We start from the raw sequence: 20,358 nt of genomic DNA, 5'->3' as shown, positions 1-20,358 counted from the left end.
AGGTCTGGGAGTTGAGCTTCACTCCATCCTCAACGCGAAAAGGTCCCACAAGTTCATGATACCAGCCCATACCAGTACCCCACCTCCACCTTGCTGGCGTCTGAGTCGGTGTGGAGCTTTCTGCCCTTTACTGATCCAGCCTCTGGCCCATCAAGAGTCACTCTCATTTAATCAGTCCATAAAATCTTTGAAAATCAGTCTTAAGATATTTCTTGGCCCATTCTTGACGTTTTATCTCATGTTTCTTGTTCAAAGGTGGTCGTTTTTCAGCCTTCCTTACCTTGGCCATGTCCCTGAGTATCGCACACCTTGTGCTTTTTGATACTCCAGTAACGTTGCAGCTCTGAAATTTGGCAAAACTGGTGGCGAATGGCATCTTGGCAGCTTCACGCTTGATTTTCCTCAATTCATGGGCAGTTATTTTGCGCCTTTTTTGGCCAACACGCTTCTTGCAACCCTATTGGCTATTTGCCATGAAACGCTTGATTGTTCGGTGATCACGCTTCAAAAGTTTGGAAATTTCAAGACTGCTGCATCCCTCTGCAAGACATCTCACAATTTTGGACTTTTCAGAGCCCGTCAAATCTCTCTTCTGACCCATTTTGCCAAAGGAAAGGAAGTTGCCTAATAATTAAGCACACCTTATATAGGGTGTTGATGTCATTAGTCAACACCCCTCATTACAGAGATGCACATTACCAGATTTACTTAATTTGTAGTTGGCTCCCAAGCGCAATAGCAATATTATGAATTCTGAAGACCTCATCTTCGGTAATCATTTTATACAGCCACCATTCGAACAATGCCATATTTCTTCAAAAAGCACATTCAAATATGGAGAAATAAATACAATAAAATCATAGATATCAGTAAACTATTTATTAACCATGATCACATTAGAAGACATTACAAGTACCAAAAAAGGTCAGTTCAAGAATTCATTAATAAACCATTATACATTTATAATGTTTGCTGATATAGCGCTAACATATTCCGTAGCATACATTTTTTCATCACTGTCCCCATTGGGGCTCAAAATCGAAATTCTCCATTGGTATTTTAATTGGAATGTGGGAGGAAAACGGAGTACCCAGAGGAAACCCAAGAAAATACGGGGAGAACATACAAACTCATTGAAGAAGAGTCTCTATAGACCTATATTCTCAGTGACCATTATATCAGTACAAAAAAGGACCTTAAATATTGTGCTTGTATTAGCTATAATAAACCCCAACAGTTCCAATGAGGATCCTATGTATAGAAGATATACAGCATTACATACCCATACACCTGTACATATTGTAGGCACGGGGAAGACAGTCATATGAATATAATATTAGGCAATGGAGGGCGCTCCGTTTACCGCACGTTGCAGTACTCCAATGTGTCAGACAATGAGGTTCAGCTTTGCATTTTCCAATGTCAGCCATAACAGTGAGCTGCTTCACCGTCCACGATTGCCAAGCAGCTGGCTGACTTTTGTTGACTGTCAGATGTCGACTGTACCCCGGCGGCCATGTACCAGTGACTAGAAAGGGCCACATAAATCTGCCTGGTGGGAATTTCTATTGTTTCGGGGTAAATATAGTCTTTTTAGGTCTATACATTATATCCTCAATAACATCTCCATGTTGAGCATGTCACTACACTATTCTTTTTAAATTTGCTTTTCTTTAAACCAGTGCACACTTTTTCGGCAACAAGTATTTGATAGTTTTTTTTTGTATTACAAAAGGCATTAAAGGGGTTTCCACTTTTCGAAGATTGGAAAAATAGACTCCAAATGCTTCCTGTAATGTAAAATACCAAAGACTGATAGTATGAGCCCTCTCTCCTCCGCTCCTGTACTGACTCCTCACCACTGTCTGCGCCCTTGGAGTTTTGGCAGCAGGGGGGGCTGATCTCAAATAGGGCAGAATAACCTGGTGACAGATTCTCTTTAAAGAACACAAGTATTTGGCACATTAAATTTAGACATTCAGGAGCACTTTTGTAAAAAAAAATAAAATAAAATAGGAATATGCAGAAGTATGGCTAGTCTGGGTACATGTCTGATTTTCCTCGGAACGAGTGGTCTGAGAGGGGGAGGAACCGCAGCATGCACGATTTGCCTCTTAAAATCGGATGGCACTCACTTATTCAAGTCTTTGGGTACTTGAAAAAAAAATTGGACCTCACTTGGATGTTATACGAGTGTGGTCTGATTTCCACAGACTGACTGCATGGAGAAGGGAGAGAATTTTATTTTTTCTCTCCAGCTCCGAGAAAAATCGGATCCCACTCTGACTGGGCATTTTAACAGTGTTGGAGGGCCTGACATTCCCTTTCAAATTTGAACATTAGATTTGTGTATATACTTTGCTGTATATTTTAGTAATTCTTATGCGCCTTTGGGGAGCCAGGTCGCTTCGGACCGGCGGTTGGGGACCTCTGCCCTCGGACCAGGACCGGGCCGTTGGGGTTTTTCAGCCGGTCCGCGGCGCCGCTGACAGTTGTAGAGGATCAGCAGGGAGAAAGCCAGCATGTGATCAGTAGCCTATAAGAAAAGAGGAGGAGGGACTGGCAGTGAATAGATAATTAGCCATGCGGCCCTACTCGCAGAATGTGCTCAGGCAGGAGCAGGGATAAGCAGGTCATGTGTGTCCAGCGCTCCTTCCCCTCCTGCTAGCTGGAGGGGGAGGGGCTCTGGATGCTAATGGGCAGCTAGATATGACGTCAGGTGTCCCACCCTTATGACTCCTGTAGCTGTGTTCTGGTGTCGTGCAGCCCAGCAGCAGATTTTCTGGTTAAAGTGAAAAAAGCAAATAACAGTGAAAATTCATAGCAGCAGTGGCTGTGTCCAGTAGCAGCAGTAGTGGTCATCATCATCAGATGGGACCTAGATGGGACCGTCTTGTTGCAGGAAAACAAGCCCAGTGCTCCCACTGATCCAGGGAAACAAGCCTGGTGCTCCCACTCATTCTGAACCTATGGTAAGTTGAATCACATTCTCATTATAAATGTCATAATTATATGATAAGTATGCACTAAGCTCCACCCCTCCATAACCCCACCCACATATGACCAAAGCCCCGCCCCCACCGGGCCATTGAAAACTGGTCTTGCTTAAAGCCGGTCCCTGGTGCAAAAAAGTTTGCCGACCACTGGCTTAGGGCACCCTGTTCTAATGTATTACTTTAGTGGCAGCCAGTGGCAGACACAATTTTATCACTTAAAGCAGAACTCCAGCAAATTTGTTTTACCCATTAGGCACTGCAACATATACTATTATACATGCTTTTGAATAGGTCTTGTATATGCCTGTTTTAGTTGATGTACTATTTATGGGCTGTTTGCCACTTCGATTCCTTCTTCCCATCTAATATGGTTCCCCTAAAGCAATAAGTCAGTACCCATAATGCCTCAGACTTTACAAAGGCTTAGGACAGAATAACACAACATTGCATTTGTTCTGCTCTAAGTCTTATCGGATAGCAGCAGTGGTAGATGTCACCAAATAATGCTGGCTCCTCACACTGCAGAGTCTCAAGGTATTCTATGTGATGTCACCATATCTCCCCTGCCTCCTGCTCGTGATAAGTTTCTTCCTGTCAAGAAATAGCACATAAAACAATATATTGTTTAATGCTGAGCATTAGTGTTAACATCAAATTTGAAGTGATGAGCAGTTTTCACAGTATGCAAGTCTATTCCAGATAAGATGGGTTTAGAGATTAGAGTTAATTACTAGAAATTCTGTTAATTTACAGACTCATGAAACCTCTCAATCAGGTTAAATACCATTGCAGTCAATAAACCTTATATATTGCACTGGAAAAAGAGGTGTTGCTTCTTGTAGAAACTAGAGCTTGGCTTCTCAGAGATCATATGAGGTAAAATCAATATCTATTAATACATAAATGGCGTGCAGTCAGATTTAGGAGTCAGATGTATCACTAGGTTTCCATGTGGCACAATGATATGTTGTCTAGAATGGTCACATCTTGTTAGAGACCTCCAAAGCAAACGTATTTAGTTTCTAAATACTCATCAATGCCATATTTGGATCCTTCTCTTCCAAGGCCTGACTGTTTCACTCCACCAAATGGGCACTCAACAGATGACAACAATCCTTCATTAACCCCCACCATACCAACTTCTAGACGCTCAGCCACTCTCCATATTTGTGCGGGGTCCTGGGAATAGAAGTAACCTGCAAAGACATACAAACATGTTTTATGTGTCAAGATCAGCATCGTATCATATACATAGTTCCAGGAGTGGGGATATCATTGGTGCAGCCGCACAGGGGCCAAGAGGAAAGGGGGTCTCCACTAACACCTCCAAAGCAGCTTCTGTTAAAGCAGAACTATTGGCCTGCACAGGGCCCATATAATGATCATGCACAGGGGCCCTTTTCTGTCTCGGTCCTTCACTGCATCCTTCCACTGTATAATCTATGAAAACCCTCATGTAAAGGTCCTCCAGCTGCACTATAATGGCCACCAAACTTTAATAGTATATTAAATATAAAAATAAATAGAAAGACTAATCAGTGTAGATGTAGAATATAACTATATCTATCAATACCTACATCAAAACTCTTACTGTGAGCGATACCATACCTGCTAAGCCTACATTGGCTGAATTTGCAATCGCAACTGCTTCCTCTTCAGTGTCAAACCTAGTAATAAAAAAAAAGAAAAAAAAAAAAGAAGATAAATTACATTTTTATCACAGATAACAGTCTACATCTGTTACCCTAAGCAATTGACAGACATATCAGCTATTTTCACTTAAGGAGATTTTCCACATTTATGGTGCTACAGGCTCTGATTCATGCCAGTGTTTTCACCAGCTTGATTGCATAAAATACCTTCAAGTCTCGGAAAGTTTGAAGTTGAGACTTTAGCATTTTTACGCTAGTCCTGGCCAACTTCGCCAAAATGGGTGGACCATTGCCAGGACGAGGCATAGCAAAGCCCGTCCGTCCAATTCATCAAAATTTTTTGCCACTTTGGTGGTGTAAACTTTGCCAAAAATTTATTTCACTCTGACTGGAGTAAAATTTTTGGCTGAGGTATACGACAGGTGTAAAGGTGCAGAAAATGCATTCAGTGGCATGTGCTTCAATAGATTAAGCGCACCCTACTCGAGCGATGCCTTCATTAAGACTGGCATGTACAATTTTGGTCAATTAAATCAGCACACAGTTTATGGCTCTAAAGAAAAAAAAGGCTTGAAATAGATGTGCCTGGAAATAGAAAAGACCCAAGTAATGGCAATGTCTGCTCTGTTCCAGGACAAATATATTAAGGCAGAACTGCCATGAGGGAATTAAAGAGCGGTTATGGCTTACCAGGGCTTGCCATGACAGACCTTAACTACAGTACTTCCCACAAATGACGCAACTTTAAGGCTATGTGCCCACGATGCAGAAATGCTCCGGATTTTTTCCTGAGCGTTTCTGCATCTCCCTGGCAGAAAAAACACACGCGGATTGTACATGCGTTTTTCCTGCCAGGGACTTGCGGATGTGAAGCGTTCTTCACATGCATTTCCACATGCGGGTTGTCAAGCGCTTTCCAAGTGATTTTAGCATCAACTTGGAAAGTGCTTGTCAACTTGGTCACAAATATAAATCCATGCAAACTGTGACCTTAAAGAATGGTAAAAAATAAAAAAATAAGTCTATACTTACCTTCTGATGGCCCCCGGAGTCTTTATTCGCTCCGTCCTGGATTGCAGGCAGCTCGCGGTACACTACACTGAAGGACCTGCCGTCACATGACTATGACGTCAGAGCAGGTCCTTCAGTCCACCGCGATCTGCCGGCAAGCGAAGACAAGGAGACCGGGGGCCATCAGAAGGTAAATATCATTTATTTTATTCTTTTTTTTACAGGCTCTATGGTACCCAGGTCCAGAGGAGAGTCTCCTTTCCTCCAGACCAGGGTACCATCCGCACATTGAAACGTTTGGATTTCGCATGTACAGATCCAGTGATGCGGAATCCAAGCGTTCCAATCAAAGTCAATGGCGGCAATTTTTTCCACAATGATAACCCGCAGCGGAAATTTCCGCAGCATGTGCACAGCACATGCGGATTATCATTGGGGGACATGGCAGGCCTTCTACCATGCGTTTTTTTTAAGCGTTTCTGCAGCGTTTTTGCCGCTGCGGAAACGCTTAAACGCATCGTAGGCACACAGCTATGTCAAGCAGAGCTGTGGAATCGGTGTCCATTTTGGTGGAGTTGTCGAGTCAGAATAAAATGGACCAACTCCGACAATATCCAATAAATTGGTACTGTAGTACAGTGCACAATGTGAATATTTTTTTCATAAGAATTTGGGAAAATTATGAAATGTCTGTTCTGTTCCTGATCTAAGGATCTAGGCTTTTAGTTGAGATTAATGTGTGCAGCACTTTATGTACATGCTCAGTAGTGAAGCTCGTCCTGTAATAGATCAGAGGAAAAGGAAGTGGGAAGGAATGCCTGCACTCATCTCAGAACTGCTAGAGTGAAAAGGAAAACAGGACTAAGGAAAGTAAATAGCTTGATTATTGTATCATTATGGTGATGAAAAGCTTCAAGTTACCATTTTACTACGGTAAATGTATCACTTAAATATGAGCCATGTAAGAGGGAATCGGAGTCAGGGAAATTGAGGAGTAAGAGTGGGATGTTTGGCTTACTGACTCCACAGCCCTGGTGTACAGAGTACAGACATAGCTCTGATCTTAGCAATTTAATTCCTCAGATGCCACTGTCAGTAGTGACAGCAGGAAGAGAGGAGTGTGGCAAAGGGAGATCGCTTGATCACGGATGCCAACAGGGTGCTATGGCAACTGGAGGTCTACCAAATCCCACTGGGGGCAGGGCCTGATACACTGTCACTCAAACACTAACAGGTTAGATAATGCACTGTACAGTGTGTTATCAATGTAAGCAAATGATCGCATGTTCAAGTCGACTTGTGGGACAAGTAAATATTGTCAAAGAAAAAAAAATGTTTAAAGTGTAATCGTCGTTTTAATTTTTATTTCATAAATCAATAGACACGACAATAAGCAACTTTGTAATATATCTTATCAGAGAAATCTGCTTCTTTCTCTACAGGACTGATCTTTCATTCTCAAATCACAGGTAAAATCTGTATTCCGTGAAGACCGAATGTTACATTACTGAGATAGTAGCAGCTGCCATTACCTATGTGGAGGGAGGTGCTCTGCCTCTAGCTCATCCTCTTTTCCATCTACGTAGATGGCAGTTGCTATTGATAAGACTCTCTCAGTGGAATACAGAAATCACTGACTACTAATTCTCAAATCACTGATGAAATCTGTAATCAGTCCAGAAGGAGAAAGAAGCAGATTTCTCTGATAAAATATATTATAAAGTTGCTTATTTTTCATGTGTACTATTGATTTATGGAATACAAATTAAAACAGCGGTTACTCTTTAAGTGACTTAAAGAGAAAAAAAATAAAATAATGTATCAACCCACAGGATATAGTTAAAGGGGTATTCCCATCTCCATGATCCTATACTAGTATGTAGTAGGTGTAATATTAGAAAATACCTCCAATTAGAAATGTAGTATAGTTCTTCTGATTCGCTATGTTGCTTACCCCATGTGCAGGGCATTGTAGTAGTTTAGGTATCCATGGTTACAGCCATTAATAGTGAGTTAGTTGTTAGTGGCCGTACCCATGGATATCTAAGCTACTGCAATGCCCTGTACATGGGGTAAGCGACAGCAAATCAGAAAAACTATACTACATTTCTAATTGGAGGTATTTGCTAATATAATTATTATTACAACTACTGCACCTACTATATATTGAGATAGGATCTTGGAGATGGGAATACCCCTTTAAAGTTCAATGTGCCAGGCTCTCTGCCCGTGTGAAGAAGGCCCCCCTCGGAGCAGGCAAGTAAAAGAGCATTTTTTTCTTAGTACAAACTGCAGTTAAGGACAAAGTTTTTCTGAAAGAGGATAACACATTTAAAAGCATTATAGTTTGTGGTTTTTTTTTTAAATTAAAATAGTCATATGTGGCAGCAAAGTTACAGAGCAGTAGGTAAGGGTGGCACCAAGCTGCCAGCAGTACTACAAAATGATGCCTATTTACTTGTAACCAACATACCTAAATTGAAGTGACTATTCCATTCTAACAAAATATATTTCCTTCAGGAATCTCAAACCGTGCAACCTTGACGGACAAGTGATGTTATCCAGATTTCTAGATCTCTCCATATTGTTCTATATGTTGCAATCTGAGGACACCAAAGAGTCTCTTAAGTAAAAAGAAGTAGAATTAAATGCTTTCTTACTTGATGACAGGAGCTAGAGGTCCAAAGGTTTCCTCTCTAGCACAAAGCATCTGGGTGGTAACACTGCTCAGCAAGGTTGGCTCATAGAAGTTCTTTCCAACACTGGATCGCTTGCCTCCTGCTACAATTTGAGCTCCTTGAGACACGGCTTCTTGTACATGGTGCTCCACCTACAGTTACATCAATAGTAGACTTGTGTTTGTTTCTAGAATCTAAAATTTAGATTTTAAATATACCTATAGTAAGAAAAAGACGGGCGCAAAAGACTGTCAGGGCACTTTCTATAGTCCTACAAACATCACGTGTCCAAATAAATTCAAGACATTACCCGGTAGACCATTACCTTGTCCACAGCTCTCTCATTAATGAGGGGTCCCTGGGTCACACCTTCGTCAAATCCATTTCCAATATGTAGCTCCTTTCCCATTAGTGTCGACAACTTTTTCACAAAGGCATCATGTATTCCTTTCTGAACCAGGAATCTGTTTGTACATACACAAGTCTGGAGAGAAGATATATAGTCAGTAACACACAGCTATTGTGGCTTAAAGGGAGTCTGCACAGACACGGTTCTCCGCAGGTATTCAGCATTGTAGCACATATCGGACTAATTGCCTCATGACTCTTGTCATCCAGTGTACGAAATGGTGAAATAGATGGTTATTATTGTTTATTATGTTATTAGTTTTCTGAGTGTGGAATAATTAATGGGGGAGTCGAACTCTCAGCACTTCACTAATCAGCTGATGAAAGGGCTGCGAGGCTTCGTTGAGCGCTGCAGCAGCTATATTGTCAATCTGGTACTTTTCTATATATTCATGGCCGAAAGTGTTGGGACCCTTGAAATTGTTCTAGAAAATGAAGAATTTCTCCCAGAAAATTAATGCAATTACATATGTTTTGTTATACACATGTTTATTTCCTTTGTATTAGAACAACAGAAAAGAAAAAAAAAACACAGAAAAAAAGGCAAATTGGATATCATTTCATGCAAAACCCCAAAAATAGGTCGGTCAGCTTTCAAATATTGTGGGTAAACAACTTTGTTTCAAGCTTGTGATGCTCGTTCAAACTCGCCTGTGGCAAGTAACAGGTTCTCCATAGTTTGCATTCATTTTAATTTAAAATGGACTCAGTCAGCAAAGAACGACTGTTCAAGCCAAGTACAGGCACTCAATGCATTATGGCGGGGCCAGACATTTAAGTGCACCTTCTCACCTGCTTGTCTACAACTTATCTCCGCCATTCTCTAGCTCTAACGCCAGAGCTGTCAATTAAAGAAGGAGATAGGGGGTGAGATATGCACTTAAGTGTTTGGCCACATTAAGTGTACACTGAGCCCCTGTGCTTGGTTTGAGCAGTCGTTCTGAAATGTAGGTGAAAGATGACAGATTCTAATGTATTCCTGCTCATCTGCCTTCTAGAACAGACCCTTGGGCCGCGGGACAGGGACTCAACTATGAATGTGATTGGAAGGATAGAACAAGGAATCTTTAGTTTTGTTTGCATAGGGTTAATCACTATTTATACAGAGATATACAACCAGCTGAAGTTACATAACTTTAGTACCTGCCCAGAGTTTCGAAATTTCGAAGCAAGAGCTCCAGCAGCAGCTTTGTCAACGTCTGCACTGTCGAAAACGATGAATGGGGCATGTCCACCCAGCTCCATAGACACCCTCTTCACAGAATCCGCTGCATGTCGAAGCAGAATCTGCACATAGGAATGACCGACGTCAGTCACGAAGAAAAATACATCTATATGATATGCGCTGTCTCATATCAAACTGTATGTGCAGAAATTTGGATTGAATCATTTTGCAGATCTTACCATGTTTTGTGCAGCAGGTCAGATGCACAACTTATGACGCCAGATGCGCCAGACAAGTGGATTCATTTTGCAATACTGATCTTATTATATTAACCCCTTAACGACCTTGGGTTTTTCTGTTTTTGCTCCCCTTCTTCTCAGAGCCAGAACTTTTTTATTTTTCGGTCAATATGGCCATGTGATGGCTTACTTTTTGCGGGACGAGTTGTGATTTTGAACAACATCACTGGCTTTACCATATCGTGTGCTGGAAAACGGAAAAAAAATCCAAGTGCGGTGAATTTGCAAAAAAAATGCAATTCCACAGTTGTTTTTTGGGTTCTTTTTTTACCACATTCTCTGATTGCTAAAACGGACCTGCCATTATTATTCTCCAGGTCATTCCGAGTTCGTAGACAAACATGTACAGGTTCTTTTTCATTTAAGTGGTGAAAAAAAAAAAAATGGCACCATTTTCCGAGACCCGTAGCATCTCCATTTTTCGGGATCTGGGGCCGGTTGAGGGCTTATTTTTTGCGTGCCGAGCTGAAGTTTTTATTGATACCATTTTGGGGTATATTCTATGTTTTGATTGCCCGTTATTGCGACCAAAAAAAAAAAAAAAAACTTAATTCTGGCGTTTAGAATTTTTTTTTCTCGTTACGCCGTTTACTGACCAGATTAATTTTTTTTATATTGATAGATCGGGCAATTCTGGATGCGGCGATACAAAAATATGTGTATGTGGGTTTTTTTGGTAGTATTTTATTTTCAATGGGGCAAAAGGGGGGTAATGTAAACTTTTATATTTTTTTAATATTTTTAAAAACTTTTTTTTTTTTTCCACACTTACTGCTTGCTGCCACAGGAAACTAGAAGCAGCAGCTGTCCGATCGCCTCTGCTACACAGAGGCGATGAGCAGATCGCCTGTATGCAGTAGAAATGCTCACTTGCTATGAGCGCCGACCACTGGGTGACGCTCATAGCAATTGAGACATGACAACCACATTGGTCTGCTGCATGCTGCAGACCCTGGGTTGTCATGCCCACCCATTGGTGACCCGCGATGAGGTGACGGGGTCACCGATGGGTGGGGCCCAGGACGCGCTTCCCGGAAGAATGAGTTAAATGCCGCTGTCAGAGATTGACAGCAGTATTTAACTGGTTAAGAGCAGCGGGTGGATCGCGATTCCACCCGCGGCTGTTGCAGGCACATGTCAGATGTAAGAATCAGCTGAGATGTGCCCGGTTCAGTAGGGGGGGGGGGGGGTCAACGTCAGAGACCCCACTGAACCAGCCTTTCCAACCTGGTGCATACTATTACTGACCAGGTCGGAAAGGGGTTAAAATGGATCACTAATGATCAGAGATAAGCCTTAAAAGGAGTTGTCTGGTCCAAATCAATAAGTCTGCAGTCACTCTGTGTGACTACAGACTTATGAATCCCCCGAGCGCAGGCACTGTGGGAAATTGCCGGTTTCTGACCTGGACCAGAGAGTAGGTATGAGTTATGGTATTTTTTTTCTGTCTTGAGCTTTTTTTTTGCAACATTTTAAACATCAGTTACACGTTTAGCAAAATGGCGACAAAATACTGGTGTACTAAAATATACACCAAGGAGGGACTGGAGAGAAGTTGCGCCAAATTATGTGACCTTCTAAAGTCACAATTGATACTCAATGGAAAGCATCTGGAATCGCTACAGTCTGCGAAAAACAAGAAATAAGAGGCGAGCACATAAAATAGAAAGGTGCAAGTAGAATAATGAATTGGGTGCAAAGGTGCAAAACTAGGCAAAAATCAGGCTCAAGATAATGATGAATTGGTGTCATTTTTTCTAATTCTGGACAAACCCTTTAAAAATTTGAGATTGAACAGCAAATTTCATTCTGCCCTATTTTGTGACTTCAGAAGCACGAAATATCTTGGGGTTCAGAGAAGAGCATTTTTGATCCATGTGCTGTGTGCGCGTGACCGACCTCACACGGACGTATTGTAGCCAATGTGCTGCGGATCACAATAGTTCATACAATAGAAAGCAAAACCCAATACACATCTGCAGTTTGCTAATATGACTGGACTCAATTATAACACGGTGGTCTGAACCCGGGTCACATGTGCTTGGCCCTTCCGGTCTCGTAAACCCAATCCCATAGTGTCCTGTGTCAGTTTTGTGTCCCAAGGAACCAACTGTGATGCTACACACCCTATGTGATGGACAGAAAATGCTGCGCGCAACACTTCTCTATCCGACACAAAGTGAAACCATTTTCCATTAGACATGTCCAGCTCAGGCAAAATAAAAAACAAAAAGGCCCAAAACCAGTAAACTTTGCATTTTCATCATTATTTGCAGGTGTATTGCATGACTGCGAGAATATCTATTCAGGTAGCGAACAATTTATGTCTTCAGGCAAAGGAATTCTCTCAAGAGAATTTGGCATTCCTATTCAGGACCATGGAAAGGGGACAGCGACTGCTGGTGTCCATCATTCGCAGCAATGCCGAGCTTGGACTTTCACCTAAGTTACCTTTATGATCTATCAGACTGATGTGTAATGGAAGTAAAGGTGGTCGTTCTGAGACAAGCCCTTTAATTGGCTAGTAGGGATGAAAATAAAAAAAAAAAATTCCCTTTTCCAGTTGTCTCGAGACACTAAATCACCCTTAGTGGGCCCCACTGAAACACCAGCAATCTGCTATTACTGCTGAGTTAAAGGGGTTGGCACATACGAAAAAAAAAAAAGAATATAAATTCTATGTATTTAAATAAAGAAGACAAAAAATTGATTGGAAGCAGCACTCCAATGGAGACCAGTCACAAAAGTGGACTTTATTCACACAGATACATGCAACGTTTCAGCTCCTCATTTGGAACCTTTCGCAAGCATGCTTCCAAGCCATTCACTGCCGTTGGAGCGCGGCTGCCAAGCCATTCACTGCCGTTGGAGCGCGGCTGCCAAGCCATTCACTGCCGTTGGAGCGCGGCTTCCAAGCCATTCACTGCCGTTGGAGCGCGGCTTCCAAGCCATTCACTGCCGTTGGAGCGCGGCTTCTTATTCTTTCTACATTTGGAGGCCTCTCGGCTGGTTGCTTATGGAAGTATTGTACCCACAACATTAGGACTGTGCTGCTCTTTTTAGTAGTTATTATATTTCAATAACTGTATAAATGCTTGCAGTCTAACAGCAGAGACCCTACTGATCATGAAAGTAGGGAAGTCAGATATCCGTTTTCTGAATGAGTCCTAAGCTGCATTTAGACGTGAAATAATTGGGGAACAAGCGTTTAACTACTGAGCCGTTTAAATAAACACTGAATGAGCCCGTAAAACTGATCGATGGGTGAAGTGATTTTTAAGCAGGCTTAGAAAAAAAAAAAAACATCATTATCGGCAGCAAAAGTACAAACGATAACACGATACTTTATGCACACAGAAAGATCATATTGACAATAGTTCTTGTAGATTACCGGCCTAAACAGACATCAGTGACTGCAGATTAATGTGCATGTAGGCAATTAGCCGTATAATAGCAGCCGACAACATGTGCAAATCCAGAATAACTGAAGCGGTAATGTGTCTGCGCCATAACCATTCCATTCCAGCAGAGGTCACCGGACCCTCGTTCTTGTTACTTATGGCAGTCTTGGCGAACATACAGTTATCTATTAATCTGTGGATAGATGTTAAATGTTTTTCGTGAACCAACCCCTTTAAGAAGTTACATGATGATTACTATGTGGCAGCCATCAATGCAATGTAAGTGGGTAGAGGAAGGTTTTAATCAGAGTGCCCCCTATTGTTTTTAAAGGAGAATAATCATCAAATTAATTGCACGGTGTAAATACTGGTCTATTTATATACTGCTTATTGCTAATGTCCAAGACATAATCATGGCAGGTGTCTTTATGACAGACATAGGGACAGTCTACTTTTTACCTTTCCTGTTGCAGTGGACCCAGTAAAAGAAATTTTAGCTACAGATGGATCTGTGCAGAGAACTTCTCCAACCGCTGGAGCCTTCTCCCGGGAACAAGGCACAACGTTATACACTCCTGCTGGGATCCCCGCCTGGTGAGCGAGCTACAAAAACACATCAAAGAGGCGGAGGGCAGCATTACTGCACTGAAACATTTATTAAGGCCATTACATAACACAGATCATAAACCTTTCCATGAAGTATTTACCTCTGCAAGTGCCAGGGCAGACAGTGGGGTATCTTCTGCTGGCTTCACCACCACTGTACAGCCCGCAGCCAGTGCAGCACCCACCTTCCTGGTGATCATGGCGCTGGGGAAATTCCACTGGTAAGGAGAAAGAGAGAGTCAGCTGGATGGATCAAGTACAAAGGCTTTTATGGCCATGTTGACGTCTCTTTCCATCAATCTACTTCTTTGAATGTGACCACAATGGATTCCATTTGTTCCATAATTTATTTTAAAATTCCAATTGATTAACCTCTTAAAGAAGTAAACATTACAGGTCCTCACACGAGCAAACAAACATTTTTTTAAACAAATTTCCGATTTAAAGAAATAAAAAAAAATATAATACCCAAATTTGTATCGCCGTAATCGTACTGACGTGGAAAATCATATTTGCTACAGACTATCCACATAGTTTTACATTTCTGACATCTGCACCATAATACGGTACGAGCTCATCACACACTGCTGATATATTCTCTGTGCACATTTTCTCTCGTACTATGTAAATCCTTTGTGCAGAATTAACTGACAATTTCACCCTTTGCACTGCTGCAAATCCACAACAAATTCTTCATGTGTGTTTGGCAGAAATCCACCCCATGTGCACATAGCCTAAAGGTGGCCGCGCACATAGCCTACAGGTAGCCATACACATTAGACTAAAGCCAGCCAAACCAGCAGATTCCATCAGGAAAGCCAACCATCTAGGATTGCCCGCGAACAGCTGATACTATCTCAATCCAAGTAGTTGATGTAACAACAGAATCAAACACACAGGTTATATTATCTTAGATGTTTCTGAAACATAGTTTACCACTCACTGGTGTTATAATGGAGGCAACACCAACAGGCTGTTTGAGGACCACAGCTCGGCGGTCCTTCATGGGCACAGAAATTACATCTCCATAAATGCGACGTGCCTCCTCTGAAAACCACTCAAGGAATCCTGCTGCATAGACTATTTCTCCAAGAGCTTCTTTAGTTGGCTTTCCCTATAAAAGAAAAAAAAAATTATTATTATTAGAACATAAAAGATACAAAGGGCAAAAGAATCAGAACTACTTATGGTATGAAAATAATATAGGTGGACATACCAGAGATTTCTATAAGGCTTTGTCCCCACTATTGGTATTCGGTCAGTATTTTTTCTCAGGAGTGGGAGCCAAAACCAGGTGAGGAACAATCAGAGAGAAGGTAGAATAGAAACAGGTCAGCAATTCTGCATTTATCACCCACTCCTGAAATAAAATACTGACCGAATACTGATAGTGGGGCCGTGGCCTAATTTTGCTTATTTAATGGAGACACAAGTATAACAATGCCATGAAAACACAAAGAGGACCTTTTACCTAATGCGGAGCTGTACACATGAAATATATATATTTTTTTAAAATTTGCCTCTCTGTTGCAGAGATTTTAGCACCTAATGAGTTAACACCCATTTGGACTTACTAAAAAAGTTACTCATGCCAATACATACTTTGATTGCGAATATCTCCACAATGGAGAGGTGAAATTAAAAAACAGACGTTTTATTCCGCTCTGCAGCCGCATTTACATTGCATGTCCGGCTCAACATGAAAAATTTGATGAAAGGTCTTTCAGAATATTCCAGTATTAGTGGTTTCTACAATGCTCTGTTCACATTCGGGCAAAGGCTATATCTCAGATTTCATCACATTTGACAGAATAAAAAAAAAGTGCATATAAATTAATAGGTCCATCAGGCAATGCTGGTATCTGTTATATGACTGATCTTGCACTGTGTTTCGATGCCTTTTACTCGCACAAGGACAAGTTGCAAATACAAATACAACCACTCTTTTCTCTTGATTAATAAACTGTGCACTGTGTGTGTCGGTCAGGAGTCCATAGCTCCTGGAAAACTGATGCCCATGTAGCCATTGCCAAAAGTATAACATACCTCATTTCTAAACATGTCAATTTTGGGGGTGAAACATTGCTCTAATGTCATGGCCACTAGGTCTCTCTTCAGAGCAACTTGCTGTCAAGACCAATCTACCTACAGTTACAGACAAGCAGGACGGATCACGGGAAGCGGAAGCATGTCCATACAAGCCTGATGATGCTCCAGCTCTTACAGTGTTACAGGCCCTACTGCTGTGCAGAGCCTCATCACAGCTGCACTTCCACCATGTCTACATCTATCTATCTATGACTGTCTACGTCTGTTTTTATCAGTCATTAACTTATTATATTCAATTGGCTGCTCATTCTTATTGCAGATAAGCTGTGCAATTCTAACCTTCGCCCCTCTCTCCCTGGCTTGTTTCCAAAGTCTTCTGCTTCCCTTTTCACCCTTATTCAGGTTACCTATTAGTATTCTTCACTTCTCTCCTCCACTTTTATACAGTAGGCTGTCCTTGCACTGTCACCACCACTAACCCACCTATCCTACTATCTGCATTCAAGTCATCATGTACACACACATATTTAGAGATATAGATATAGATATATATATATATATATATATATATATATATATATATATATATACACACACACACACATTTATATATTACACATACTGTACATATATAGGCAAAAGTGCACGTGAGGCCTCCCGATCCACAGATCACATACACTGACACATCCAACAAACAGGCAAAGCAATGGGGAGAATATTCCCACTCTCACCAAGTGACGGTCATGATCCTGCTGGAAAAATGAATGTGTATGAATGTGTAACAATATTGCCCTACGTCATCTAAGCTGTTAACCTAAGAAACAATTGTGCAAATGTAATCGAATGTAAATCCCACTATCCTGGATACTCACATTTTCAGCTGTAATAATACGAGCAAGCTCATCTTTATTCTGGATCATCAGGTCATACCACTTCCGTAAGAGGATGCTTCGTTCCTAAAGAAATGAGAAGAAGCAGCAGAAACAGATGAACATAACAGTAATAATGTCCGGACAGGTACAATGTTAGAATAGGAGAATCAGAGACAGGTAAGAGTGTACCTACTAGGTGCAGATGGATGGTGTGCACAGAGTACGCTAAGGATATCGTAATGCTTATGTACCTTTAGTTGCATCTGCTTGGAATTTTTTCTTTTAAATTGCTTATGACCAGTGAATAGATTTTTCTATATGTAGTTATAAAAAAAGAATAATTAAAGCACCACTCCAGCAGTTTTTTTTATTGCAGTGCTGGAGAGGTGCTACTAATCTAAGTTCCCTAACACAAATCTTATACTCACCAGCCATCTTCAGCTCTTCCCAGTGCTGTGCCGCCATCTTGTAACCGCAACTCCTCACCGACCAGAATTCAGAGGTAGCGGTCACAAGCTCTCAATGTAAGTCTATGGGAGCCTTGTTTGGAAAGTAACTGCCATCTGTACCAGTTAGGAGCGGGCTCCGAGGGGAATGTGGAAGCACTGGAGAGATGTTGTAGAGCACAATACAGAGTGAGTAGGGATCACCCAGAGCAGAGGGTCAGCAGCCATCACAGTGCCATGTTAGCTAGTATGAATGATGCTAGAAACTGTACTGCTGATGGAGAAGGGAACAGTGTTAGCGGCAGGAATCAGCCTGGGAGCTGGGGGGTCCTTCCTTGCGACCTGCAGTGGCCTACATTAATGTGTAAGTCTATGAGAGCCAGAACGAGTCCCTCATATACTTACATTGAGAGTTTGTGACCGTTGCCTCTGACATCCGGTCAGTCAGAAGTTGCGGTCACAAGATGGCGGTGCTGGACCGGAGCGGCACTGGGAAGAGCTGAAGACGGCAGCTGAAATGTATAAGATTTATAACAAATGAAAGCTGCACTCTGAAAAGCTATAACATGGAAACATTGAATATATGAAATTGGAACAGCATTACTGATCAAGAAAACATGGTGAAAAATGAAGGTACTTAGCGCACAAATTGGCCATTTCTTGTTAGCCCAACAGCCAGCGACAAGGCATACCTCTTTCTTGGGACCCTAAACCTTACATGATGCCTCTCCCGGGCTAAAAGCTTACAACTATAAGGGCAGGTAGGATCAAGCTCTTGTCATTGGCGGTTGGGCTCACAGCTTGCCTTTTTCTGTTTGGAAGTGCCAGTCAGTTTTTTAATATTTATATAAGAATTAAGTCAAGGAACTTAGTTTAGTAGCACCAATCCAGTGTGCACAGAAAAAATAAAAATTTGCAGTGGTGCTTTAACTGAGGAGGAGAGCAAAGTGGCGTCTGGCTGTCATTCTCCGAGCTATGGCGTCCGTATAGTGTTACTGAGGAAGTGTGGAGTGGTCTCAAATAATAACAGAATAATGGTGCCCGGCCGGGGAAGGAGGGGAGGGGGGAGGGCTGGGTTCTGGGAATGGGGGGGGACGGGGGGGGGACGACAGAGGAGTGCCCGGCTTGTATGGCCGAGGAAAGGGGATGGAGTGGTACCCGGTAAGGGAGGGGGAGGAGAGGCACCCGCCGGCACGTACGGCCGAGGGGGGTCATGGGGGGGCACCCGCCGGCACGTACGGCCGAGGGGAGTCATGGGGGGGCACACGCCGGCACGTACGGCCGAGAAGGGTCATGGGGGGGCACCCACCGGCACGTATGGCCATGGCCGAGGGGGGGCATGGATGGGTACCCGGCTCATACGGCCGGGGGGGGGGGGAATGGAGGGGTACCCAGCTCATACGGCCGAGAGGGGGGGGGGAAAATGGAGGGGTACCCAGCTCGTACGGCAGAGAGGGGGGGAGGGGAATGGAGGGGTACCCAGCTCGTACGGCAGAGAGGGGGGGAGGGGAATGGAGGGGTACCCAGCTCGCACGGCAGAGAGGGGGGGGGGGAATGGAGGGGTACCCAGCTCGTACGGCCAAGGAGGGGGGGTGGAATGGAGGGGTACCCGTCTTGTACGGCCAAGGATATGGGGGGGGGAGAAATGGAGGTGTACCCGTCTTGTACGGCCAAGGAGGTGGGGGATGGAGGGGTAGCCGTCTTGTACGGCCAAGAGGGGGGGGGGGATGGAGGGGCACCCGGCTCGTACGTCCAATGAAGGGGGGGTGGTGGAGGGGCACCCGGCTCGTACGTCCAATGAAGGGGGGGTGGTGGAGGGGCACCCGGCTCGTGCGACATCTCCCTCCAGGACTCACCTTACTGGACACCTCCCTCCAGGACTGGAAGGCTTTGGCGGCTGCCTTCACGGCCTCCCTGCATTCTCTGGGTCCACAGTCGGTGACCTGGACCAGTTCTGTGCCAGTGGCCGGATCCAGAACCGGGAAGGTGGTGGAGTCAGAGGACTGCAGCCAGGCGCCCCCCACATAGGCAGCAGAGCGCAGCAGAGAGGCGGGCAGCGCGGAGGCACAGCCGGACGCCATCCTACATGGGAGCCTCAGGATGCCGGACATCACCCTCCGGTCACTGCAGTGCGCGCTGCACAGAGGTCACTGACTGCAACACAGAGCAGCAATCAGTCATCTACAGGAGGCGGCGCGGCCACTCATCAGGAGCACCAGCCACACAAGCTGCAAAGAGAAGAGCGTCACCGTGCTGCAAATACAGGACGTAAAGCGAGCCGTGAGCACTGCTGCAATGAAAAGAGCAGAGCCGATATACTATACCCCGGGACAAGCCACCGTGCAGCAATTACCGAGCCTACCGAGCAAGACCCGTGACACAGGGGTGTTAACAGCTCTATCCAATCAGCACTCCTCGGTAGGCGCCCTACCAATCATCAGTCACCTGTCAGTGCTCTTCTCCAATAGTCTTTCTCCAGCGATCCCGTTCTTCCAATCGTCGCCCTTCTCCTGTCATCCTCATCCAATCATAGCCCTTCTCTGATCATTCCCTTCCAATCGTCTGCGACTCAGCCCCTTAGAGTCATTCAAGTCAGTTCTCTTTTACTTCAGAAGAGATTTTCCTTCCGATCCTGCTATAAGGAATTATTGTCGCCCTCTGGTGGTTGTAGTCTGTAATGTCCTTGAAATGGGCAAGAGACCCAAAGATTTAGCCATTGAGATGAAAACTCTAGATTACAGACGATGCTGAAGTTGGTTTCTTATTCGGCAATTT

General features: G+C 43.4%; 1 protein-coding gene across 3 annotated transcripts; it reads right to left on the bottom strand.

The window, feature by feature from the left end:
• Positions 1-864: 864 nt before the first annotated feature.
• ALDH5A1 (aldehyde dehydrogenase 5 family member A1) lies at positions 865-20,034 on the bottom strand. Of its 3 annotated transcripts, none has more exons than XM_073678854.1 (11): positions 19,908-20,034; positions 19,440-19,737; positions 17,138-17,221; positions 15,160-15,330; positions 14,318-14,434; positions 14,070-14,213; positions 9,889-10,032; positions 8,663-8,821; positions 8,320-8,489; positions 4,605-4,663; positions 865-4,192 (listed from the first exon to the last, which is right to left on the bottom strand). In XM_073678854.1, exons 2-11 carry the CDS (start codon positions 19,692-19,694, stop codon positions 3,987-3,989), a joined length of 1,509 nt encoding a protein of 502 aa, XP_073534955.1. In that variant the 5' UTR covers positions 19,695-19,737; positions 19,908-20,034; the 3' UTR covers positions 865-3,986. The 3 variants fall into 3 exon arrangements, with proteins under 3 accessions (XP_073534955.1, XP_073534954.1, XP_073534957.1); XM_073678853.1 differs by having other exon boundaries at positions 19,440-19,811; positions 19,908-20,026; XM_073678856.1 differs by having other exon boundaries at positions 19,937-20,009.
• Between the last annotated feature and the right edge of the window lie 324 nt (positions 20,035-20,358).

Source organism: Phyllobates terribilis, unplaced genomic scaffold (genome assembly GCF_046119375.1).
Source record: "Phyllobates terribilis strain yellow unplaced genomic scaffold, ASM4611937v1 Scaffold_4__5_contigs__length_816908805, whole genome shotgun sequence".
In the NCBI taxonomy this organism is placed as follows: Eukaryota; Metazoa; Chordata; class Amphibia; order Anura; family Dendrobatidae; genus Phyllobates; species Phyllobates terribilis.
The sequence above is the reverse complement of the archived record's forward strand: the minus strand, read 5'-3'. Positions and strand labels throughout refer to the sequence as shown.

What these genes read in the sequence shown, in the direction of transcription:
- ALDH5A1 (XM_073678854.1), bottom strand. Translation starts at nt 19,694, where the DNA reads ATGTCCGGCATCCTGAGGCTCCCATGTAGGATGGCGTCCGGCTGTGCC. An exon ending in GTATTATTACAGCTGAAAAT is followed by an intron (nt 15,331 to 17,137) that starts GTGAGTATCCAG and finishes TTTCTTTTATAG; the next exon opens with GGAAAGCCAACTAAAGAAGC. An exon ending in ATGAGAGAGCTGTGGACAAG is followed by an intron (nt 8,490 to 8,662) that starts GTAATGGTCTAC and finishes ATGTAACTGTAG; the next exon opens with GTGGAGCACCATGTACAAGA.